Source organism: Pseudopodoces humilis, chromosome 3 (genome assembly GCF_049639895.1).
Source record: "Pseudopodoces humilis isolate 2021_Gansu_Grassland_sample_001 chromosome 3, ASM4963989v1, whole genome shotgun sequence".
NCBI classification, from domain to species: Eukaryota; Metazoa; Chordata; class Aves; order Passeriformes; family Paridae; genus Pseudopodoces; species Pseudopodoces humilis.
Window position 1 is genome coordinate 106,666,310 of NC_142202.1, and position 27,128 is coordinate 106,693,437.

General features: G+C 41.2%; 1 protein-coding gene across 3 annotated transcripts in view; it reads left to right on the top strand.

The window, feature by feature from the left end:
- KLHL29 (kelch like family member 29) overlaps positions 1-27,128 on the top strand; it is a 391,153-nt gene that overhangs the window by 124,410 nt on the left and 239,615 nt on the right. For all 3 annotated transcript variants that reach the window (XM_088052485.1, XM_088052486.1, XM_005521832.3), the window contains exon 3: positions 25,830-26,132. In XM_088052485.1, coding sequence (XP_087908611.1) covers positions 25,875-26,132 — 258 coding nt within the window. In that variant the 5' untranslated portion in view covers positions 25,830-25,874. The remainder of the gene's footprint in view (positions 1-25,829; positions 26,133-27,128) is intronic.

The window sequence follows — 27,128 nt, forward strand, 5'->3', positions numbered from 1 at the left end:
ATAACACCTGAACACAGTTGTTTTGATTTTTTAATTTTTTTTTCCTCCCTGAGGGTCTTGAGCAGCCTTTGCTTACCACAAATCTCCTGAAATCTCTGAAAATGAAGTTTTGTACTTCTGTATCCTAGTTTCTGGCTGTGTTTGCCCATATCCATCCAAACATGCCTGTGACAGAGTGATCAGGGAAGTAAAGTTAAAACTCTGGTTTAAACGCCATTTGCATTAGTTCCCCCTGCTTTGGGTTTTGTTTGGTTTTTAATATCTTAAAATGATCTTAAAAGCCCATTAGCTGGACTGACAGTTGCAGACAACTGAGGTGGGAGGGGAGGATGGTTTCTTTTCAGCTCCTCCTTGGGCCAAGCTTCTAGGAAGGTATTCAACAAATATTTTGGAAAGTTTCCTTTTTTTGGCCCCTCAAAAATCTCCAAATGGAGCTGTAGTTCTGCAGAACAGGAGTTAAAGCAGTGAGCTCTTCATGTCTCTTATGTCTCCCTTGGGTTGTGAGATATTTAACATGTAAGTACTGACCAGTTGGATGGCAGATAAAATGGTGTGAAAGTAAAAATAGTTCCTCAGACAGTGACGTGACACACAGGATGATGTCCAAAGAATACAGAGAACAACCAAATTATTTGTGTCAAAGGGAAGTTTCTATTTAAGCTGCAGGGAGCTGCCAGTGCCACCCTTGCTGCTGCCAGGATATAGAGGAGAAATGACTGTAGTTAAGGTTGGTCCTTAGTGCTTGTCTCCTCCCAACCATTCCCTAACTTGACCTTCAATCAAGAGTGGACAAAAAAGAGAAGTATTAACTCTGCAGTATGGAGAAAGAAGCTGAGAAAGAGTTGAAGGTCCTGGCTTTCAATGTGTCTTTCTAATTATTGTTGTCCAGCTGAAGGAGTCAAAAGGGGAATCTCTACAGAAGTGCAGGGTCACTGAAGCCGTTGTAGGAACAACAAGGAGCTGCAAGTTTTAAGTATGTCCTCAAGCCTGGCCCAGCAAATCATCTCCTGCCATCAGTCTTTTTGGAGAAAAAAATCCACATATATTTATAAATCTTTCAGCAGTATTTTAACACTTTTATTCTCAGTGCTTTTAGTATATACTGCTTAAAATGGGCATGTGTGCAGCCGCATTATCCGCCGCCTGAATGACAAATGGTTTATCAAGCCCTGACAGAGCACCCGCTTCATGCTGAACGGAGCAAGGCAGCGGCAAGGACTCTGGCTTCAGAGAGATTAACTTCCAGATAGGAAAATAATAATAAACAACAGCCCATAAGCAAAGGGCTAGAAAAGAGGAATCGAGACCATAAAGCAGAATCACAATGATCCGAACGGACAAAGGAAAGCGGATTTGTATATCTGAGCTTGAAATATGATAAATGAGTGGCAGATTAACGTTGCTAGGCTCCATGATTGCAGCAAGATCTGAGAGAGGGAGACGTGGGAAGGGTGCTGTAGGGGAGCAGCAGATCTGACAGCAGCCAGCGAGCAGGGAAAGAGGGGGAGACTTGGGTGGGGTGAAGAGCGTGGGTCCCCGAAGGTGAGACTGGGGAGCTGCAACCTCGTGGAGGGTTTTGCAGGAGAGGGTGGCATGGTCTGAGCTCTGACATACCTGGCATATATGTCAGGGGTTTAAGGCTGGAAGAAAGGTGGTGAGAACATCCAGTTTAATAATTTCAGCACTATAGTTCAGAGCCTAAACTGTGAAAACCCCCAGGATCTTAAAAAGGAGCATTAAAAGGCTATCTGAGAGTTCATACTTTCATGGTCAGATATTGGCATTCACATCTTTTTTAATGACTCTTGATTAAATTTTTCTCCCTCATGGTGGAAAATTCTTTTGAATGATTTGAGTCTTGTGACGTAAGAACTTGTTTGGACCTGGACATCTGTGTTACCTTGGGTCGTTACATAACTGATTGAAAGGTACTGTTCACCCAGTTACTTTGAAGAATGGCTCCCAGACTGCTCCCTTGTTTTTAGGGTCCTTTATTGGTTGGGGGGATTTGTAATTTGGGTGTAGCAGGCACTGAGCATTGGTGGTAATTCCCATGGTTATATGTGACTGCGAGTGCAATCTCTACCCTGTGCTCCTCATAGGGATACTGAGTATCTCGTGCTGTGGCATGAGAGAAACTCAGTTGACAGAGAACCAGTGAATTGATGAAAGTTTTGATAGCAATATCACATATCACCTGTAAACCTTCATAAATCACCCTATTACATGCTATTACAACCTAACAAATCACCCTGTTGCAGCAAAGATTTTGATGTTAGTCCGTTGTACCAGTGCATTAATTAGAAGTAGTTATTTTCCAGTTAGCTGGAAATACAGCTGGTAGATTCTGAGAGCTGAAGAAGCACCATGGCCCAGTGGCTGGACTTGAATCTTGTACCTCTTGTGGCACTCTGTTCATGATGTAGTTTGGGACTTGAGTAGGTCACTCACTCTCTGCCTCAATTTCTCCATCTTGTCCAGCTCTACCATGCTTTTATGATATATTCATTCCATGCTCTAGAGCTGAACACTTTGCATCCTTACTATATTTGGAAGAAGAATGAAATGCTAGTGGAGTGACTGTATTTATTTTCAAAGAATTTGATAAAGAACTACAATTCAGATACTTTGAAGTGAACGTGCCCTGGTTTTTTGCACCTCTGCTATGAGATGGCATCACTCTTGGAGAAATGTTTGGATAATAAAATACTGTGAAATGACACTATTGCCAAATGAGATTGTGATGAATGGAGCCTTGTAGTATTAAATCTATGGGTACTTTACATTGCAATGACAATAATAGTTTGCAGTGTTGTAATAAGTTGCACTTCTTCTTTTAAAAAATAAATCTAGTTAGACCTTAATGCATCTTGGAAAACATACCCTCCACTCAAATCATATATACATCTCTTGGAATAAAATTGCTTTAAACATATGTAAATGTACATTGTATGGCATATCATAGGCAGTTGTGAAATAAATGATGTTTATCAGTGGGTCTTATGTAAAAAGACTACAAATACATGTTCCTTTTTGTAGTTCAGATTTGACACAATCATTGCCATAAGTCTCCTGCTTTAAATAAACAAGATTACATTGCAGTTGATACTTAAAACTCTTTTATTAGAAAAACCCAGGTACAAAACCCTGCAGTGTGGGGCTGGGGGTTATATAAAGTGTTCCAGAGATGTTATTCTCCTTTCCCTAATTACAGATAAGGGGTGCCATGCTTACAGCTCAGCTTCACAGGCGCTTGAAGGATTTTATGATTCTGCAGCTGCCAGTGCAGTTTGTTGAAAATCTTTCATTTTCATAACAGGAGCTGGGATGAGACTGTATTCCTAAACCGGCAGGATAAAAGTACTTTGACTTAATAGGTGCCATCCGTGTTAAAAGGATGATTTTGAAGATTATTAGCTGGCATGACTAAGATTTATGATGCAATCTGCTTTTTTCTCTTCCTTAGTACAGATAAGGGGGGTTATTATTGTTAGTAGAAATACCTATTAAAATAAACCCCATGAAGCAGTTTCAAGGATTTGATAAAAATGAATATAAAGTTGAAGCTCCCAGCTTATCTTCAACTCAAGTGATTTTCATGGGGTTATAACTCTTCTGGCATGGGATGAGGGAGCAGGAGTGTGATTTTTATCCTCACTCTACAGTAGAAGGGAAAACCAGATTTTGTATTCCATTCATTAGCACATTACTGCTCATTACTACTCAGGTTTGCTTCTGCAAGGGAGAGTTAACAGAGATTGAAGGTAGGTGGGAGTGAGTTGGGAATTTGCATGAATAGCTCGTTTTCAGGATGCAGTCAGCAGTGTTTAAATGCCAGGTTCTACAAGTAGTTTTAGGGAGAATCTTTCCTGCCAAATTCATGCTCAGAAAAGCTGGAAAAGCCTATATGGGTGGGAGAAGCTTTAAAATACTCCCCACATGATGCTTTTTGCTGTCAAACATCTGGGTTTCAGGCTTCCAGTCCTGCCTGCTGAGTCATCTCATCCCTCTCTCCTACTTGTTGCTATCCTCTTACATCTAAACACTGCCAGGGCTTGATCTGTTGGTCCTGAGGAGTCGTCAGCAGCATCAGCTGGGGGTTTTGGCAACACAGTGTGTTTGTATGTCTGTATGTGTGTCCATCCCAGGCAGAATGGGAGGGAAACGATACTGAATTTGCACAAGGAACAGTAAGATGGGGTAATGATTCTTTCCTTGATTTCCCAGCTTTTACATTTTTTTTCAAGCTTCTTATTCTAGGTTTCAAAGGCAAATAAGCCAGTTTTCCTTCTTTTGCAGTTATTTTTTGGGGCATGTTCATTTTGCTGTTCCTGGATTATTCACTTACAGCCTTGTATTCCGAAGTGATCTTCTGTACAGCATCTAGTGAAACCAAATTACTACTTTAACTAAAAGCTGAAATTTTTAGGTTTCCTTTTTTTTTGATTAAAGTATCAGTGTGAGTGACTTAGAAAACATCATTGCTGAATATTAAAGGAACTGTAATTTTAGAAATCTTTTTCTTCAATTAATGCCTAATTTTCTTTTTAAAATTAAACCTTTTACATTTATGGGCCTTTCTGAGGATTTAGGGGATATTTGTAAAGTGCTGAGGGTTTTTTGTAAATACACATACCATTTGTGCCATCCAGATTTTAAATGCTGTTGACTTAGACAATTAAATTAGTTCTGTAGCTTACCTTCTGTGCTGAGTAAGATATGTTTGCAGGTTGTACAGCTGAGCATGATCTTCTGTCCCCAACAATGCTGGGGAATGCTGCATCTGGAAAAATATTATTTTGGCTTTTTGCTTCTTGTAGCCTGTAAACTTAACCTGCAGTCTAGTGGCATTGATTTGACCAATATTGTTTTTGCTTGGCAACATGTTTTTTCTTTTTCAGTGGATTTTGTTTCTGTTTCTTGGTGTTCTGCATACTGCTGTTTGGGATTTGCAAAAGCAAAGCAGTTATGTTCCCAAGGAACAAAAGATTTTACATTGGTAGAAGAGCTTGGGGATCATTCCTCAGCATTCAGATGCTGACTGAGAAAGGAGAGATTGTTACTGAAATCAAGTTTGAGTTTTCCATCAGTCCCATAGCAGAGCGCACTGAGCCCTCCATGAGCAGGTTTTCCAAGGCAGGGATTCCTGTCTTGGCAGAGCTCTGGGATCTTGTTAAAAGCATCAAGACCTGGCTCTGTCTGTTTTCTCAAAAGCCTTTTTGTGTCTTAGCCAGGTGGTGAGATGTTCTGGATTAAGCTTCCAGCTGTTTGGTTGACAGTTTCAGTGCCAGGTATGATCCAGTGATTTCTTGGAAGTTGGTGCAGTTTCCTCTCAGTATTTCAGGCAGGGAGGTGTATGTGGCATCACTCAAACAGGTCACTTCAAGCAGCTCTGTGCCAAGACTTTCATTCTCACTTCCTTCATATTTATTAAAAAATGACTAGAAAGAAGTTCAGAACTTTTGTATCTGAGATATGCTACATCTATTATGGTTGTCAGACAACTAAGAAAAAAGTCACTGGCTAATGAGTCTTAATTGTAACAAAACATCAAATCATTGTCACTTCTGCTGCAGTAAATGGCATTCATTAAATTAATCCACTCCATTACAGAAGTATTTTGCAGAGAATAGCATGACCCAACTGCTTCTGTTACAGTAATAAGCTGAACATATCACTGTGGCACTATTAGGTGTATTAGAAAGCAGTTTGAAGCATGGCTGCATGACCTGAAGCAACATCAGCAGGTCTCAGGTAGCATGTTTGAAAAAATAAGCTGCCTTAATTAGAGACAGGACCAAAGCAGAGCCTAGATGTGAACATTCCTGTAGCTTAGCATGGCAGGAAATCAAAAGCTGGATCAAGAACCTCTTTGGCTTCATTTGTAGAGCAGCACAAGCCAAAACAAAACTTAGACCTTGAACTGGAAACAGGGAATTTAGAAATCTGAATATTGCTTCTTTTTTCTTCACTCTTCTGATCCCATTTTGACTTTGGAGCTAAACTCACCGTGCTGTCTCTCCCCTTTTCACCCAGTATCAGAAAACAGAGGACTGCATCGTGCCTCAACGTTGCTTTTACAATGCTGCCATCAAAAATTTCTGGCAGGAGTTGCTTTGACTTTTAGCTGCATTCAATTTCATACCATATGTGTACATACACCCAAGGATGATACAGCTCCTTTGTAGCTGGGGAATGGCCTGCTTTATTAAACATGCCCCTTGCCAACGGGGAAAATGAGCAGCCACAGTAAACACAGATGCAGGGAAGGAGGAACAGTCCGAGCCGTGTCGCAGCGCATTGTACCTGAGGAAAAGCGTCAGCCCCTAATTGGCGCTGAGCGCAGCCCACCTACTTAGCGAGAGAGGCTGCCAAGAGCAAATTACCCCAGTGCTCTGTGTGCCGTGCTGCCTTCCCATTGAATTCACTCAAATGGAAGGCTTTTGCCTTCATTTTCAAAACTCTCCATGTGTTGGCAAAATGCTGTCTTGGGGAGAGGATCTCTGTCTAGAATAAAAACCTCCTGAGGATGCGTTCCCTACTTCGCCTCCTCTAAGGGTGGTGCCACTCCAATTCTTCTCGAAATTTGAAGATGACTGTGGGGGAGGAAGGGGGGTGTATTTGTTTTGGGAAGAGGGGATTTTTTTTTAATTTTTTTTTTATTTTTTTTCTGGAAAAACACATTTTGGCCAAGGAAGAATGAACAAAATGACAGTCTGTCTTGGAGCTCTTAAGCTACTAAGCACAACATTCAGTGCTTATATGTTGTCACATTGCCAGCAGCGGGTATGCAGAGGCAGTGCAGAAGAGAATAAATTAATGTATGCTATCCTTAAAACCATTCTATTGAGAGTCAGTGCTTTGTTTTTACTTACAAAACCATAATCTCTTGTTTTGGCCCTTCTTTTTCACCCAGGCACTGAGATGTGGCAGGGATGCTCCTGGAACAAACTGCACTGTGGGATTAACTCCATGAATTCCATCACAAATAGAAATGGTTGGTCGATTGGCAGGTTTTCCTGCTGGTTGCTTACATTTTCCCTTCTAAGCTAATAAAATTAATTGTCCAAAACTAAAGTCCCCTGTGAGGGGTTAGCTGTAGACAGCTGAATTGGAACAGAATGGGGTTGCTGGTTCTCTTAAAGGTTTGTGCTCAATACCTTATTTAGGAGGGAGCTTCTTTTCCCCTAGTTTTTGGATGAAACTATGTTTAGAAACTTAATAATAAGCTTGTCACTTCCATTTCATCACCACTACATTCCCACCTGCTTCTACACCTCAGTTTCCTCCTTTCTACATCTGAGAATAGGATAGGAGTCCTTTGTTTCTTTTTAATGGTGTCAGCTTGCCAAATTCTTGGTACATGGGGTCACTCTTGCTTACCTAATGATTTCATTTAGGGATTTTAAGTTGGATAAAACAAGGTCAAAAAGGTATGAGTACACAAGTGAAGAAAGTTTTGCAGACCACCTATTTGAGTCAATCTTGTTTGAGGACTGGGGAAGGTTTTGGAGGAATTTTTCCTTGGATGTGAAGCAAGGAGGGAAAGAACCTGGATGTGGTAGAAGGGAAGGTGGTAGAAATGGGAGATGTGGTGAGAATAAAGGAGAAAAGTTGATTGAAATATAAATTAACACTGTGGGAGAAAACTGGGAAAGGCATCAGGGGGCTGCAGAGTCCTGGGTTTAAGCTGCATCTGAAGGTGGGGTGTTGTTGCTCCTTCACCCTCCCAACTCTCCTCCAGTCTAACTTGGGATCTCCTTCACTGAGCTTTCCTCGAGCCTTTCCTGTCACTGTGAGGACCCTCTGCTGCCAGGGCAGAGAGCCCTGAGCTACCCCCAAGTCATCGCATTGGAAGGGTGGAGGGATGGGCACAGTACCTTTTAGAGGACTTGTATGGCCAGCAGGTGGTATGATAGTCAAATTTTCTTGGCTGCTTCAGAGAGATGGTAGTTCAAGATTTAAAAAAGGCAGTAAGGGAAAACTGTGTTTTGTACATTCCTGGAAAGGATTTTAATCCAGTGGTATATGGTATTTCCCTAGTTATGACAACAGCATAGTTGTTTTTCTCATTTAAAAAAAATAAAACAAAAACACAGTGACTTCATGAATAAGGTTTGGCTTTCCCTCCACAAGGAATTCAGTCTTGGCCATTTTCCTAAGTGTATTAAAATGCACAAGAAAATTGTTGTTTCTTTTTTCTTCCATATGTGCATTACTGCCACAATTTGACTTTGTGCAGACTTTACTGTAACCTGTACTTTAGTTGGTCAATGTAATTTATAACAGAAAACTACATATTATAATGCCAGAGCTTTCGTAATATGTGTGTGTTGCCTCCACTCTGCTCTTTCGTGGCAGTGCTACAAAATATTTTACCAGAATAAGTGTAAATCCTATAATCTTCAAAATTAAATGGGGGAAAAAGAACAAAACCAAACCAGCCTCCATTGGAGTGGGAAGGCAGAAGCCTGTACGTCGTACAGTAACTGAGCACAGGGTTGCCTGAGGAAGGTAATGGCAGGCTTGCTGAATTGCAGAAACACCAGTGCCCTCTCTTATGAGCTTTGCCTGAGATGTGGGTGTTGGCTAAGTATGCCCAAAAGCTCTGTTAGAACAGTGGTGGGGACGTGGTGTTCATTTGGAGCATCCTTGGTTGTTTTTCTTATCTCCCTCCAGCGAACTCCAGTGCTCTGTAGAGCTGAGCCTGGAGTCATATAGGACATCTGAAAGAGCAGAGGATTTTACCTATTCCTTGTCTTGGGCCTGGAGTTAAAAACCAGCAGTACCACCTGAAAGAGAGCTTTAGCCCCACTGCTGAGTATGGCCATGCTGGGCTCATTGGCATCCAGTTTCTGGCATGAAAACTCTGAGCCCAGCAAAATTCTGTAATGCCTTGTGCTTCAGTTATATAGGGAGCCAAAGCTGGAAACCAGATCCCTCGGCAGGATGAGTCACGCTGTATTGCCTCCCCTTGGTGCTCAACTCAAAGCATCCCTGTGTTTTGGAGGGGCTCATGACATGACACCACAGGATTTGGGCAGTGGTACCTCATTTGGGAATTTCCAGCATTCCTGCAGTGATAAATGGCCAAATGATGTTCCCTTTGGTTTATACAACAGCAGGACGTTGGGCACCTAAATGGCTTTATTAGCAATAATGTGGCTTCCTGCAGACTCTGAGGTACATAAGCCTGGAGGGATTTTGCACATGTTTAAATTGGATAAAATGTCTGACCTCTGCTCTCCCTACTTGAATGCATCTTCTAGTTTTGGTCCATATACTTTCTATCCTCAGCTCACCGGCTGAAGAGGAGGGATAATAATGTTCTTGACCTCAGATGATTTTGTCATGGTCAAACAGGTATCAATGGTATTTGGATCTGGTGGCACTGGAACAATGTAAACAGTGAGACAGAACCCAATGGCACAGAGGAGGCAATTGTGCAATGTGCAGATTTATTTTTTGTTTATGTTTGCCTCCTACCATTACCATGTTTCTTTAAAATTCTGTGTTTTGTGTACTGTTGATCTTGCACACATGCTGCCTGCATTTTGCAAGAGAATTAAACAGATGCAGTGTAAAGCCAGGAGCACGTCCCCCATGTGAGTGGTACTGCATACTCCCGTGCTGTTTGCCACGTGTGGTAGCAAAGGATGCTCTGGCACTCCCTGTCACAGTATCTGAAGCTGGATTTGGTTTTCCATTCAGCCAAGAGATGATGTTTCCAAAAAAGAAACTTATACAAAATGGGGAGTCTCTGGGAGATAATTACGTGGTTGTATAAATAATGAGTGAGATATTATCTGCTAGCTCTATAGTCACATCCATGGAGAGAAGAGATGAGCTTTCTTCGAGGGCAGTAGAGTTCTCTCAGCTCAATTAAATGGACGTATAGTACCAGCCTGACACTGAACATTTGTTCCCATAGGAGCCTGTTAAAGGGAAATACAGTTAGTGTTGCATACAGCCTGTGTTTAGACCTCCTGCTTAGATTATGAAAAATGTTAAAGCTAAAAAAAAACCCCTCATTATTTGAGTTCCAAAAGCTGCCTGGCTCCTGCATGCTCCCTGCAGCAGGGCACACCTTTCGCACTGCCCGATTAGCTCCGTGTTATCTAGTTGCAAATGCCTGGCTTCACTGTTCCTGTACTGTATTTTAAAAGGCTTTTGCTGTATGCAATTGAATGTACTGTAATCTTCTTATCAAATACCAAAGCTCTTTAGTGATGCCATTTTGAAATGTATTTCGGTTTTTAAATTGCAAATTCTTCCCTGGCTGGAAGGTCTCTGTTTTTGGTTTAGGCAGTGGTTGAGAATATGCATGTGTGTGTGTGTGTGTGTGTGTGTGTGTGTGTGTGTGTGTGTGTGTGTGTGTGTGTGTTTGGCTATATATAAATGCCTGAAAACATGCTGGCCCATTTCCTGATAATGTCCAGTTGAGGGTTTCCCTCTAAAACACTGGCAAGAGAAGACAAGGGTTACAAAACTGGTAGCTGCCCTTGTGGCTCATTTTGGGGTGCTTTTCCTATGGATTTTCTTTTGTTGTTGTATTTAGAACCTCTAAAGAGCTAAGTTATCTCTGAACAAGAGCAAGGATTTTCATTATTATTTATATTATTTTAAGTGAAAGAACAAGGCTGATCTAGTTTTGAGTACAGAACTGAAAATCGGAGCTGATATATTCTGGTCTCACATCTGTCAGTAACTTGTGATGTGACTTGAAACAAAATCACTTAACCTATGAGTCTCTTTCCCTACCTGTAAAATGGGGTTGAGAGTAAGAGGGATGCCATGAGCATTAAATATTTAATGTTTGTAAAGCGCTTTGAAGACAGAGAGTGCCACATAAATGCTTATCATTGTCTTAAAATACAAGGAACTGGGTAACCTTGTGTGGGAAAAATTTGATGAAAACTGCAACGTGACGAATTAAGACCAAAGCAGGAGAAGAAAGGACATCTTGCAAAATTGAGTATTAAGAATTTTGAACAAAATGCACTGGAGAGTCTGTCTCTAAAGAATTAGCAGAGGCAGTCTTCAGGAACATTGAGAATACCTTCAGAACATCATAGGATTCAGTAAACAAAGTTGGACTTTCCTGCTAATAAAGAAGAAAAGAAAGAAAAGTTCTAAACAAATGGCTCCATTTAGCCTGGCCACAGTAATCAAGCATGTAATGGGGCCATTATGTGAATGCTGGGAAATAAGACATCTAGTTACAGACAGGCATTATTTCAAAGTGTATGTCTAATCCATCCTCAGTGGATGTGATTACTTACCTAGAAGATCAAGGAAATGGTATGGATACGTACTTTATTCAGGGAAGCAATTGGTAGAGCACTCCATCTGTGAAGATCATTCCAAGCAGCTCATTCACTTAGGTCAGCTTAGAAATTGTTTACAAGTGGATAGGCAAGAAGATAATAGAATACATGGAATAAAAAGAATGAGGGAAACTGGGAATGCACATGTCTTCAAAGCATGAAATTAAGCCAAAGCCAGCCTTTGAAATTATGTAGAAGGTCTTCTCCATGGTGTCTTTCATAAATACACTAATACATTGCAGATACAGAAATATTCAGTTCTTTCTGTCCCTCCTCTCTACTAATACAGAGGATGAATGTGTGAACTGCTTTGGGAGAGTCTGGAAGAAAAGTTAAAAATTGTCAGGGCTGCAGTTCCTCCAGATTAACCAGTTCTAGGATGGATTCTCCTCCGCAGGCTGCAGCTCCTGCCTGAATGCTGCTTCAGCATGGGTGTCTCTCCATAAGGAGAAGTCTTCCATGGGCTGCATTGTGGATGTCTGGGGGGAAAAAAACAATGCTGGGGATGGACTTCTTGCAAGGGCATAGTAATAGGACAAGGATAATGACTTTAAAAGAGAGTAGGTTTAGACTGGATATTAGGAACAGATTCTTTACTGTGACGGTGGTGAGGCACTGGCACAGGTTGCCCAGAGAAGCTGTGGATGGTCCATCCCTGCAAGTGGCCAGGTTGGATGGGGCTTGCAGCAACCTGGTTTAGTGGGAGGTGTCCCTGCCCATGGCAGAAGGTGTTGGAAATAGAGGATCTTTGAGGTCACTTCCAGCCTGAAGCATTTTATGATTCTGTGATCGGCTTCCATCATGGTCCTCTCCATGGGCAGCAGGGTCACCCCTGCTCCAGTACCGGGAACACCTTCTCCCCCTCCTTCCTCTTCGACCTTGGTGTCAGCAGGGCTGTTTCTTACACTTCTTTTCCTTATTCCTCATTGCCTGTGCAGTGTTCCTGCCCTTTCCTAGGAATGTTTCACAGAGGCCCCACCAGTTTGGCTGCAGGGCTCTGTGGTTCCCTGCAGTGGGGACACGGAACTGGCTGTGGGCAGCACTGGGCCACCCCTGCCTCCCCATTTGGCACCATCCCTGCCGCCTCCCAGCTCAGTGGAACTGCTAGGAAGAAAGGTGTTGACAGGTACATGAGTTCAGTGATCAATAATTTTACATTTATTCCTCTTGTTTTGAGAGGGAACTGTTGTGGTGCTTACGGGCAAGCTTAGGCATGTTTTATAATTTTATGTACGACACTCCTGGTCCCTGCTTGTGCCCGGCAGGCAGGCTGCTGGATGAGCCAGGAGAGCTGTGCTGTTCAGAGTCAGAGCAGAGCGATTGTAACAGCCTCCTGTGCTTTTTGGCCTAAAAATCTATAAATTCGTAAGACTAACAGGAGTGGTGTGGTGACTCATCCGTGCAGCAATCAAGGTGTCACAGCAAATCAAAAGTTTCCATCTCTTCTTTGAGACGGGGATTCGGAGAAAATGCTGACGGTAATTAAAAGAATTGCTCATCCCTGGCTGTGAAACTGCGGTGTGCCTTATGAGATATGCGTCTTATCTCCAAACTATTTATGGCTCTGTCTTGGGTAGTACGTGCTGGCACCCAGAGCTGTGGAGCAGGACGTGGCTTCCCAAAACGGGGTGTGCTGCTGGCGCCTCATGCCGCATGGGGCTGGATTTGGCATTTGATGCTTTTCCCTGGCGTTCAGAGCTCTGACTTTGTTCTCTCAAGTGCCATCATCTGTTCGGATTATTTACTGGGAGCGCAGTACCTGTGCCTGATCTTCCCGTGCCTGCTTCTGTTGATGCCTAGGAATTGCTTGGATGATGGTAATTCAGTCTCAGCCTTTGACCACTGTTCATGCCTTCACAGAGAGCCTGAATTTTAAGCCAGATTGATCAGTTAAGCTGCAACAGCATGATTGGATGAATGCTGCTCGTAAAAGTTGTAAGGTTTTGCACGTGAGGGATAAATGCTCATAATGGTGTCTCTAATATTTTCATTTATGTCTACTTGTTACGTTTTAGATCTCTGAAAACAAACTCCGTAGTAAGTTTTGTAGCAGTTGTAAAATAATTTGCTTCAATGGCTCACTGTTAGATGTCACAACATACTTTTGGTTATCCTTCTCATGTTTATGGGAAAATGGCAACGTGAAGAAAGATTAATCAATCAGGAAAATGATCTGCTATTTCCCTTCTCTTTTCATCTATTCCATAAACCTGATGGGCTGTGAGGCAGTGTCTCTAAGCAGTGCATATAATGTATGCAGTTACTGCATGCTCAGCAGCCATATGCAAACATTGCAGAGTAGAAACACAAGGTTTATCTAAAAATAAACAAAAAGGAAACAGAAATCTGTACTTCAGATTCTACACACAAGCTGTTCAAACAGTAAGATCTTAATAGTAGATTTAAAAGTGTCAACAGCAATGGCCTTGTGTTTTTGCATGGTTAAAACTTGTCAGTAAATGCATTCTTTTGAGTGTTAATAACACTAAAAGGCTTACAACAGACTGTCCTTGGTGTACTGCAAAACAAAAAAACCTCACAGGAACAACAAGTATCTGTTGACCTGGGGTCAGCAGGAGAATCGCAGGTCACTCTTGTAGGCTGAGCAGCTTCTTGAGGAAGGAGCAAAATCCATGAAATCATTGCACTGCTTAACCATGCAAGTGGAAGGTCAGAAGGGAACAGACCTCTTCAGATTATATTTAGTAACTATGAAGATTATGCTTCTAGTAGTCATTTTGCACTGCACAGTATTTCCCCCCCTGCCTCTCTGCGCCTCCTCAGAAAAATTTCGTCTGATCCAATCCGAAAGTAATCACATAGTCATCAGCAATTTCTCAGCAGACCAGACAAAATTATTTGAAAAGCAAAAAACAAATTATTTTGCTCTACATATGTTTATGGACAGATGAGCCAGGCCAGATCCATTCAGGAAGATGCAGGGAAGGGACGGTAGCAAGTAAATATGCAATCTTCCAAGTATTAAACTGTCCCCTGATATGCTACTGTAAATTGAAGTGAGTACTGTTGCTGTTAAGGTTGGCTTTACACATATTTTTTGCTGGTGTTGACATCTACTGGATAAATTTGCTACTGACAGGAGGAATATGCTCTGTTCCAGAGAACTGGAGAGTACTGTCCCCTTCTCTCAGGAAGCTTGCATTGCACAACCCTGTCTTGAACGGTCATATGTCCTCACCACTGCCTTTTTTGTTGTTTTCTTTTTGTTGTCTTCTGTTCCCAAAATTGTCCTGTGAGCAAAAATTCAATTTAAAGATAGTAAATGGCAAACACATTTGGGCAACAGACTGATGGAACAGCTGCTGTCTTTCTCCCATAGACCTGGATTTTTCTGTTCTGCCTAAGGCAGTAAAGGGAAATTAGTTTATTAGTTTCACGTTGGTCACTGGTGAATATCATCCTCCCTCACAAAAATAACACTTTAATTCTGCTTGATTTGAAATAATTGACCGATCAGGAATGAGGCATGTGAAGGGAGCTACCAAGACGGAATTACACCATTGGGCTGGAAGATCAATTGTTGGGGAGGAGAGCTGAGACACTGCAGCCTTATATTATACCTGCCTGTTTATTACACTTGGCCTGAGGGGAAGGCAATGCACCATTCTGATCTGTTGCCTCAGAGAAGTACGGATGTAAAATGAATGCAAAATCAGGGAAAAGCAAGTTTGGGTTTTATGTTAATACATTTTATATTGATATTGAGGACATTTCAGTAAACGGAGCTTCTAGTTTATAGAAGAGCATATGTGTTTTTCCTTTTCTCTATGCCAATATACTTCCCTAAATGTGGTTTAATTTTTATTTTTTTTAGCTTCTCAATAATACTTGTGGTGATTGACTGGTAGCAGTAGCACAAATATTTAGTAAAATTAGTCCCACTGGAAGATTACTCAGATGCTAGAGCTCTTCTTACTCCTCCTTCCTGTGTTCTTTCTGCCTGTTTTAATGATTTCATTTTAAGAAAAACGACCTGAGGCACAGCAGAGAGAGAGAAAAAATAAAAGTCACAAGAAAAAACAATAGATAGACTTATGCTTTGGCAAATCCTGGAACAGAAGCAAGTCCAGATGTTTCCTATACAGGCATTTGGCATGTATATAACAGCCTCACTACAAGACTGCATATAGAGTTTTTGACAGCTTTGGTGGAATGAAAATGAATAATTGCTATTCAGAATAAAATGCAAAACATTTTGGCCAGTGCCTGAAAATCTAGTAGTTTTCAACTGCAATTTTTAACTAGATTCTTGGTATTCTTAAATGCATATTTAAGTAGGTGCTTGGCAAATATGATTTGATTTCTCTGTAGAATTGAAAGGTTCTACATCACCAAACATTTCTTGAGAGGGATATGGTGAGTAGTTCATGATCTGTTTATTATTTGATCCTGTTACTTCTAAAGCAGCTAATTAAAAGCTGCAGACCTCTGGCCTAGAAAAGGTGGGCTGCTGATTTCCTGCATTCAGCAAACAACCTTCATTCAACAGCTGAAAAGATAAAAAATGAGCCACTTGGGCTAATTTTAAGTGAGAAGCAAGAAAGAATGGTAGAAGAAATGGTAACAGGAATAGCTTTTACGAGGCAGAAGAGCAAGCAGAAATGCAGTTAACTTTGATACTGGATGTGGTATTAATTCATTAGGATGGTGGCACTGTCTCTCTGGTTCTTGACGCATCGCCTTTCAAAACAAAACAAAAATAGCAAGTGGATGTAAGTGATACTTACTCTATTGAACAAGCTGAAAATAAAGTCAATCCATTTTATGAAACGTGGTTAGGCCACAGGAGGTGATGAGCTGTGACTGCAGATGGACAGATAACATGGGCTCTGGCCAACTCCAGTGAGAAGGGAATGTTTGGATCCGAGAGCCCCAGATGTCTGTGGCTGAGTGACCCGGTATTTCCAGCCACATAAAGGGGTGCCTGGTACTGATGGACTGGTACTAATGGTACCAGGACCATGAAACAAAAAGAGGGAAGTACGAAACTACACAGAGAAACTCCTCTCCAGACTCTTCATGGTCTCTAAAAGTACAGCAAGAATACAGTTGTTTCCGTAAGTGAGGAGCAAGCTTGTGAGGCTTTGTGAGTGCAGGCTAGTGGCAGTCACACATTTAGGGCACCAGAAATGGGAAAAACTATAGTCATTCCCCATGGGTCAGAGATGTTACGTATTCTCTGGGAATTCACTTACTCACTTACTTACTGGGGGATTGGAATAACTGCACCTTCATACCTCAGTGTGTCACAAATCGTGTTAAACCTTTGAAGATCTTTGGATGCCTGTTGCTGTGGACTGTGCTAGTCTCATGTTCAGTAAATTTAAAAGACATGTAGATGTGGCACTTAGGGATTAGCGGTGGACTTCGCACTGCTTAATGGTTGGACTTGGTGATCTTAAAAGTCTCTTGCAACCAAAATGTCTCTGATAGTATGATTTAATGTTTCTTTTCTTTTTTCTTTTTTTTTTTTTCTTTCCTGGTGCAATTTGCATGGAATAAGCTCTTTTTATATACCAGATGGTTAGGGACTGTTTTGTACGTAAGTGTACATGTGCTCTTGATTTGGGGGAGTAATACATGTCTCCTTTTAACAAAATGTGTGTCAAAAAAATTCTGTGTGGTCAGAGGACATGAGGCCTGGAAGAGAAAATTTACTACTTCACTTGGTGCTGGCTGAAGCTTTTTAAATGTGAACAGTGATGGGGTGGGATGACCCAAAAATATCCTCTGAGAGGGAAATTTGAAGTATGTTTTCTTTATTACAGCGTTTAGCAGCACTATAAGTGATCCAGAGATCTTGTGCTGCATTTAACCCTTAGCATAGCAGAGAGAGTTCTCCTGTAATAGTTTTGACTGATTGATCAGTCTTTCTCAGGGCATGGAAAATTGAGAATAGCAGTAAATAAAAGGAAATTTCTCCTGCCTTGTTCAAAATGTAATTTGAAGACCTAGTCCCCTTCTCCTCCCACCCCTGCCTCACCCGCCTAAGAAACCATCCCCAAAAGAGCCAAAATCCTGCTAATTAAATTTTGTGAGATTTATTTTGTGACATTTGGCAACACTGACAGTAGCTGATTCTATATTTCTGCTTTATTAACTATGAAGTCTTAGGCAAGATAGGTATGTCGGGTGCTGGCAGCCACTTAACGCATTTTGAGAAGATGGCCCATTTCCCCAGAAGAAATCCAGTCGTGTCCCCGTCTCCCCTCCCCACCTGTCCCCGGCAGGCACCCCTGGACCCTGGCCACCAGTTGTCATCCTGCCAGCCCCTGTGCCGAGGTGTTGGCCACCAGCTCTGCCATGCAAGCTTCCTACACAAACCCTCCACGAACTGGCCTTTAACACAGCAGCTCTTGGCATTTGGTTTTCTTTCGTTTGCCTTTCATGCTAATGAGATAATTTAATTAGGGAAGTCAATGTTTTGGGCAGTGTTTTGCAAGCAGGAGTGTTACAGAGGGACGTTATGTTTTTCTCTATCTGTTTTTAACGAGGCTGGGTTCCAGACACTGCCAGCTACCCTGGAGCCTGCAGAGACACCTGAGGAAGTTATTATGCCTTTGTGTAAAGTTCTGGTGGATTTTCATTTACAAAACTGCTGCGTAAAAGTCCAGTCTTGTTGCTTTAGAAGGTCCTTGGAAAGACCAAGAATCTGGAGCAGGTGGCACCGAGTATTGATTTTTGGGGCTGGAGGATGGTGAGGGTTGAATTTTGTGCTGAGTTTTTTTGTAAGGTTGTGGGAATGGTTTGCAGCAAAGCCATGGGGGAAAACCAGATCAACTGAGAGATCTTTCCAACAGAAGCCTGAAGAGAGAGAAATAGATTTAGTAGTTTTCTCCTCAAGTTAGCAATTTTATCCAAATACATATCCCAAACCAATATATTTTGACATTTTCTATCGGTTTATATTTGATGATGAGTACATCTAAGGATGTGGATGGAGGCCTTTTAGAATAGTCCAAGAAACTTGTACGGTCAGGAGCATCTGCAGAAGGAAACCCCTGCACCTGGTGTAACCTTCATGAATTTGTGATTTGGCAAGCACAGGATTCAAGATGGGACTCGTCTTCACCTTCTGTTCCAGCAGTGTGAGCACTGGGACCCCTCTGAATCTTTGTGAACTTTCCTCATCTTGCCAGTGTTCATGATCTGTGAATTGAAGGATGTGTTACCTGCTCTGCTCAGATTGTAAAAAAATCAGTATCTGAAAAGCAAATTACTATATATAGGAAATTATCAGAAGATAAATTTCCTAGAAGCTTAGTAATAAAACATGCACTTAGAGATTAGAGATCTTTTAGTAACCCCTTATTTAGGAGGGTTATATTCTGTCAGCTGTGAAGGAAGGAAACTGTAAGGTATGGTTTCACTTGCATTGTGACTGGGTTTTTCTTCTTTATTTGGATAGTCTAGTTTATCTTTTTACTTACTTAGAGGGAAGATTTCCATATGCATCTGAAGTACTCAGAAATAAAAAGTGCACAAACTTTTCTACAATATTTTGAGATAGCAAAGCAAAGATCTCATTTTTGCTTCTTGCATAGTGTGTTTTCTGCTGAGAGGACACCAATATGTTCATGCTCAGATTTTTTTTTTAATATGTCCCAAAGCATCGCCTCCTCCAGCATATATTTGGAAAATTAAATCCTATATAATCTCTTTAATCTACTGCTCCTTTATCACTTACAGGGTTAGGATTTGGGCTTTTTTTTATTATTCTTTTTTTTTTTTTCTTTAAGATCTGATTGTAGCAAAGCAGCTCAAGTGTCTCTGCCTTGTCTTGGATTTTACAAGAGCTTTACAACTGTTTATAAGACTAAATCAGGGGTTTACAGAAGTAGACCTTACTTGATAATAAAGTTGTTTCCTTGCCTCTCAAATATTTCTGGATCTTATCTTTCTACACAGCTGCTTGTAGTTCAGCTTTACAGAATCTCTTGATTGCATTCCTTCTGCATTTGTCTAACGAAGAGTTCTTTCACTGAAGTCACCCAAACAGGAAAAAAAAAAAGTAAAAATTGTGAAAATGGATTAGTCAGATCCATGTAGGCTTGCAATAGTGATTCTATATGTGTCTAAGAAAGTCTTTGTTGGTTATAAAACATGTTGAGCTCAAATAAAACATTTTGCTTGACACATTGCTGAAGAGTTGCTCCTGAAGCTGCCAGGACTGCTAAACTAGTACCTTGTTTTATTTTGATTTTCTTAAAGACGTGTACATGTATGACCTGACAATTGAGTTATATCCAGAATTTATGATAATACTAATGTATTTTGATGTGATTTTGGTGCCATATGCATAAATTATGTCTTCAGCCCTGTGCCTGGGGAGAGGTTGTTGTGTCGGTAGGCTCTGATAAAACCGCATGCCGTAACATTTCCCCTGCAGCATATATGTGAAATCACTCAAGCTTAGGTACTGAGACATCTTCCTTTTTATCAGTTACAATTCTTCATGCTAGATATGATTCCAGCAAATCTCTCTCCTTCCTCTTCTTTTTTTTTTTTTTTTTTTTGTGTGGCTCTCATAAAATACTTAGGCATTACATGCACTTAACTGCTTTTTAAGCTCTCTAATGGGCTATTTTACCTGTACTTCCATTTATCCTGTCTGAAAACATGTAAGATTATTTAGCTGCGTATTTTAAAGTTTTAGGTTCTCTGGTTCTCCTTTTCTGCCATTTCCCTAATGACCATGTATCTACTTCCGTCACTGTCTCCCAGTGTCTCTCGCCTATCATGTTACTGTAATGTTATTATTTAAAAGGTAAATTTAGAAACAAATGCTTACCCAGGAAAAATTTAAATTAAAAAGCTTGACCTTTATTTTTGAAGTCACTTAATGAAGTTGACTAATAGTCTAAGAAATCTGATTCTCTAGCTTCAGACTGGCTGAAAGCCTGTTTTTCCTTATATTTATATCTGTGGGGACAGGCGCTTTAAGGAGACCTTGACTAGATCAGTGTGGAAAGCGGGGAAAAAGCTGCTCCAAGGCTCGAGCCCGGACTGTCATTTAGAGGAACATGAATAGGAAGCATTTTTTCTGCAGAGCAGTGAGTGTTTTGGGCTTGGGGGAAGAGGGGCTGTGTTTAAATGTATCGAGCATAAAATGAAATGTTAACCACTTGAGTTTAATAAATCTGCAGCAATGATCTATTTGAACCTGGTAAGAGCCCTGAGGACAGCACGCTGCTATCTCACACGCCGCTGGCCTTTTCCTTTCTTTTGTGAGTGTGTGTGTGTGTGTGTGTGTGTGTGTAAGCTGTGGAAACAAGGAACAAATGAGCTTGCATAAGAGATGTGGTGAAAAATGAGTACCAGGAGGAAGGTGGTTTTGTGCTAAGAAGTAGGAGGATTTCCAAATAGCCAGTGTTCAGGGTACATTTGGAGGCTGGATGTTGTCGTCTGTGTAAGTGCCCTACATTTGACTCCCAAAGACGCTCACATTTTGCCAGAAAACTTTCTCAAATACTATTGTTGAGCAAGCTGTTAGTATGTCTAAAATTCCTGGTTGTAGAAAAAGTCATGTTCTCTAGCAGGGGTACACTCACATTTATTTTGCCTTGAGAGGGGTAGACTTAAAGTAACTTCTTATGGTCTCTCTCACCCGCTGCATTGCATGTTTTGGCCTTGTAGGGTTGGGAGAGATCCTGTCCCATTCCTCAGAAGGTTTTTGGTATTGTTTCATCAGTCTGTTAGCCTCTCCTGGTCTACCCTCCCAGACTCATCTTTCTCTGAAAGTAAATGATGGGGGAAGGGGTCAAGTGCATGTATAATCCTCATTTCTGGCTTCTGCATAACGCTTGTCTGAAACAAAGTGGTCTATGTTCTGGCATTCTTTTTGCAGCACATGCACAGTGCAGTCTTGGGGACTTTTTGCCTTGCCATATCACTAAATCTTATTTCAGATTTGTCATGGGATTTGTATCGATGCAAACCTCTGATTGCTCGATCTCTCTTCTTTAGCTTATAGCCCTTTCCACAGCCCTCCCTTAATACCAATTTGATCTCCTTTTTTGCTTTGAATTTATCAGTTCATTCAGGAACTACTGTGGGCTAGTCTTTCTGCTTTCCTCTCTCTTTAGTGGGGTGGGGGACTTTTTCCTGTGTGAGAGAGTTTTTGTGCCTTTTGGCTGCACAATAAAATCCTTCAGTTCTATGTGACAAACGGGAACGCGTTTCCTTCCTAGCAGCGATTAAAGAACCCAGCTACTCCGGTGATGACGTCTTGAGTGGAGGGTGAGGGAAGGCTTGTCCCACTGACCTCACCACCTTCAGCAGACAGCATGTCAGCTGAATTGGGTGTACAGAGGCACTTTCAGCAGTGACAGCGTGCAGTATGCCTCCTCATGGACTAGCAGTCTGAGGTGCACAAATCATATGTTCATTCTCTTGCTGGCTGTGTCTGCATCATGGGTTTATGGCTCTGATGTAGGGTAAATGTACCTGAGAGAACTCAAAGCTTATCGGCTCTAGTACTGGCTCCTACACATGGTAGTGTGCTAGCTGAAACGTTCAACCCCACAACTGAGATTGATAGATCTGTAATTAGCCAAGGCTTAGCTGGGGCAGTGTCTAAAAAACAGGGTAAAAATCTAAAAGACAGGGTAAAAATCTTTCTCTTGCCCAGTACTGTTTAGAGAGATCTAAATCTAGGTAAGAGAAAATGCCTGTGCATGAATATTGAGGAAAACTTCCCTTAAAAAGGTAAAAGCACATGAATTAATTGTTGCTATTGATGTTGCTGTTTGTAAGTATTAGGCATTGATGTTTCTCTTTGTCTCCCCAACAGAAAAGTGTTTTTTTGTTGTAGTTTGTTTTGTTTATTCTTAAGGAAAATAAAATAAATCTCACCATATCTGGAAAATTGTAGCCTAGTCAGATACTGTGGAACTGGTATTGATAGGGTTAGGGTAGTGACTGGACTTGATGATCTTAGAGATCTTTTTTAACCTTAAGGATTTTGTGATCTCTGTCTGCAGTGACTGCTGCCCTCCCTGCTGTTTGAGTGAAGTTTCCACTGGCCTCCACTCCATCTCTGTTTCTCGAGATGGTTTATGCTGCCCTGTGTCAAGTTTTTTGCAGAGGAACGTGATGATTACACTTGACTCAGGACACACTGTTGGAGAAGTTTTTCTTATGAGTACAGAATATTTTTAAAGCATTATTATTTTGATTATGATCCTCAACAACAATAGTCTAGACAAGGCATAAACTCTGGATCTAAAAATACATTTAAAAATTAGCTAGTCTGTTCACAACCCATTTCTTACCTCACCCAGCAGCTATTTATGAAAACATTTTCTATTCTTTCTAATTTTAAATAGCAAGCACTAGCAGTTGAATACTCATTTATTACATAGTTATCCCCTCTGGTTTTTCTGCATCTTGTTTCTGTCAAGTGTCTTTGTACCCAGCCAAAAAGGACATGTTGAAACAAGTAGTGTATATTTAATGCAGTGTATTGGGAAAAAAAAAAAAAAAGACTGTTTAGCCCCAGCTTTTATTTTTTTCATTGGAAAAACCATGAATTACTGTAGCTGGACTGAGAAGTGAATGTGCTCATGAAGAGGGTGTTGGGTTTTAAGTAAACTTCTTAATGCATGGCTTAGTCACAGTCTTTTTTCCTGCTTGTTATTGACGTACTTGCCTGTCAGTCTCATCTGATAGTAGAATTGCTGGGGGCAGGGTGCCTGGGATCATGTGGCAAAAACTGCTTGCTGTTGACTGGAGTGCATGTGTGCCGCTGCTCTCCGCTGAATTAAATGTCAGATGTGCTCAGGAGTGTGGGTGGGTGGGGGAGATGTGGTTTGGTTCTCCCTGGTTGCCTTGTCAAGGAGTACACTAATACAGCTAATGCAGATCCTCGAGCTCGAGAGGAGAAGGGCATTCAATTGACAGCCACCATCCAAACATGCACAAAAGATAGCTTCATACAGCAGTGGAGGCTGTTGGGATTAAAAAGAAACTTTTTCAAAGGCAAGGAATAATAAAGGATATTTTGAAATTGCAGCTTGCAGTTTGCAGTCTCCTTTTTTGCCTGACTTAGCAAAATGGTTATAAAACAAGTGAAAGCGGGGCTATACCTGTGAAATTTCTAGCCTTTAAAGACACTGTGTTTAGGTACTGAATTTATTCTGAAGTAGTTATCACTAGAGAAATTTTTGCTTTCTTCACCTTTACTGAAAGTTTCTGTTTCCACTACAGTAGCTTTCGCAGCACTGGTGTTTCTGGGTTTTCCTGTGGTCCTTGTACAGCTGAGCTCACATGGTCCTCTAGAAAATACAGAATTAACTTTCTGAATGAAAGTATCAGATGACCACAAAAATATAAGACAGATGAGTCTAAGTAAATACCAGAACCATCAGCCCAATTCATCAATTCATCAAGTCAAACGTTGCATCACATTCTACTAGAGAAAAAAATAGTTGGGTTAAGAGGAATGTTAATTTTGTGGTCAATGCCAACAACACCACGATTTGGTCCCCAGTGTAGGCTCTTGCTGGAGGTGCTCATTCCTGGAGAGGGACAATGTAACCATCAAAAATGCAGCTTCTTGGGAGATTTGGTTTGGCCTTTTGTTGAACATAATGATTGTGGTAGGGAATTTGGCAGCGTCTTATAATACACTTTCATATTATTGTATTTTTAACTAAGGAAAAGTATTCTTTGTCTCAGCTAGTACCTCTCTATTGAACCAGGTGAACCTTTCATCCTTTAGGCATAATTACTGGTTTTTTGTTTGCCTTTTTAATTTCTACCAGGTGAATAATTAACATTGTCAATAGGCACACTGTTTTATAACACTTCTAAGTTTTTTTCTCTCTCTTAAGAAGTTTATTATCTTCAAGTTTCTGGGTGAGTTTAGTTCTGGCTCCCTCCACTATCCTTATAAACAGATATTCTTACCCCATCCAATTTTGTATCTATGAATTTGTAAAACAACATTCTTTCCACTGACCTGATGTCATTATTACAAAGAACTTAGTGGATTGTGTGATGCAAATAAAATAAATCAGGTGCTGCAATGACCTAGATACTCATTATTTATAGGATCAAATACATTTAGAATTTATTCATACTGTTTCTTCTATTGCAAATGCTGTAAACTTTCACTTGCTCAGAACTCTGATGGGAAAATAGCATTATTGCCACCATTCTGCACATTAGGAAACGTTGCCAGGAAGACTTCAGTAACTGCTTTAGGCTATGTAACATATAATTATCAGAACTAAGATTCGATGTTGGGAGTCTCGATTCCCAACATTGTGTTAAGACATCCCTCACCTGGCAGGTACAATCTGTGGATAACAAAGACTGAGTGGTGATAAGGACAGGGTGATCACACAGAACAACTTGGCCACTGATCACCTATGTGTATTAAGTGTTTTAGGTCTAGCCAGAAGTACAGGAGGAGGCAGAACATGTTGGCCTGGCTGGGAGAGCATCCTCACTGTGGGAAGGAGTCACAGAATGAAATATTCCTGTAGGAACTTCCAGTGAGGAAGTCTAGCAAAAAGGGAGCTGTGTGAAGCAGTATTTGGCTTTGAAAATGGAGAAGTAATGGGTAGATTTGGCAGGTAGATTTTTATTCTTCTCTTTGATCTTAATGCCTTGAGAGGCTACCTAGAACAGAGGCTAGACAGCGTTAAAGGAATAAAGTAGGTATTTATTAGAAAGGCCTTCAAAGGATATACCTTGGGCAGTACAAGAGCCCAGCTGAGGCTACGCCCAGGATGGATGACAGGTCATGAGTTTTCAGACTTCTATAATTTTTGAACCATTTACATATTGGGATTAATTGTCAGATTACAGCTTCAGGTTATGAAGTCCCAACCTCCCAGATTTCTCTCCTCAATTTGCTGTTGTTTATATTTTTGGGGCCTGAAGCTGTAATGTTCTCAGGCTGGAAAAGGATTGTTTTGTCTAACTAAATAGTGAAGAGAGCTTGCTAACACTTTATATGAAGTTCAGAGTTATATACTAATGCAGTACAGAATCTGGAAAATATGAAAGCTAAAACTTAAGGCGTTAATCTTTACCATCAATATTTGGTCATGTGTCAGGTACAAGAAAGAGGCTACAGAAAGGATCTGAAGGCTTCTGAGAAAACTGCAAGATGGAGCTGTTGGGAATGTTTTCCTGTTGTCAGAACATTGAATTATGACTTTCTTCTAACTTGGCTTTTCACAATTTGTGTGCTTTTGCTTGCTACGTTGCTGTAGAGTTTGGACAGATGGTGTTTCTTCAGGTCTGTGGGACTGGGCTCTCCACTGTGTCCTTGTACTTGTCTAAACTCTATCACTTGTGTTCTAGTTTAATATTCACTGTGACACTCTCTTCCTCTCAATGCTCAGCTGGCAAAAGAGAAGAAAGAGTGTTCTCCTAAGGCAGAGAAGGCATGACAGGGTCTTGCGCTGGTGGTTACAGTCACTGTGCTGGGCCCTCATCCCTAACTCCTCTTTGTTGTTAATCCTCCAGGCAGGCTCTCGAGTTCCCTCTGAGACACACCTGCCCTCCACCGAGATGTCACGGCACCACAGCCGGTTTGAAAGAGATTACCGTGCTGGGTGGGATCGTCGGGACTGGAGCTCCAACGGGAACCACGTGGGCAGCACCAACTGCAGCAGCGCCAGCACCACCAGCAGCTCCCGCCCCGGGCTGCTGCCCCTGCCCATCGTCCCCTCGCGCCTCCCCACCCCGGCCACCGCCGCCTGCACCACCGGCAACAGCGATGTCATCACCAGCCTGGTGGCCAACTCCTCCCCAGCTTCCAGTACCAAAGTAAGAATTCAGCCTTTTTTTATTTTTTTTTTCTTTATTTTGGTTTTTTTTTGTTTTTTTTTTTAAAACCGGGTTGACATGTTGAAGGGATGCTAGAGATGGAGCGTCATCTCTCCCTTTGTAAGGCTTGCATTCATGGGATAGCCAAGAGTAGGAAAATGAATTTATACGGGCAGTCTGTGTCTTTTTAATTCTGTTCTGTGTTGTGCATACACCAGACTAGGTCTTTTTTGCTCCAGGACTGTCCCCATGCTTCTGAGAGGCCCAGGCAGAGAGCAAGCGTTTCTTTCCATTCACCACTGCCTTTGTTTGGGCTTTCTGTGGCTTTCCATGGAACTTACTGCTCCCACATTTCTTTTGGAAATGCTCTTCTTGTCTGTTGACCAAGGCAGAGCTGTGTTTGACAGCAAGTGGATGTGTTTCTCATCCTGAGGGAGTGGAAAGTAACTGAAGGTCATAATTTTGGTTGAATGGTGTTTTTCTTTCTGTTTAGTTGATAGTTTCCTATAAGATTCTCAAAGTTGCATTCTTAGAGCAGGTTGGAGTGAAACTGTGGAGCTGCTATAACCAGACTCACTTATTTCTGCAAAAATGCACACTAAGGAGTGAGAGAATTCCAAAGAATGGAAGTCACTAGTAAACTGTTGGGCTTTTTTGTTTCAATATGTTATTGGAGGAAAGAGAGTGTGTTCCTTTTTTAGAAAAAAATTAAAATTTAGCTCTAGTAGAACTGCAAAGTACATTTGATATTCTTGGGGAAAGTTTGGATTTCTTTTTGCATGCAGATTCAGGTAGAGCAGCTGGGAACAGAAAAACCTGGCAAATGGTAAAGGTGACCACAGCGCTGGCAAAGTGAGACAGAAGCGCTGCTGGGTTTCTTTTTATGATATTTAACATTTTCTTTCAACTTGGTTTCATTTTAATAACTGAATGTGCCAAATACAGCAGATGTAGACAGAGGGAAAGGAGACAATGAAGTTATTTAAAGTAAGCCAA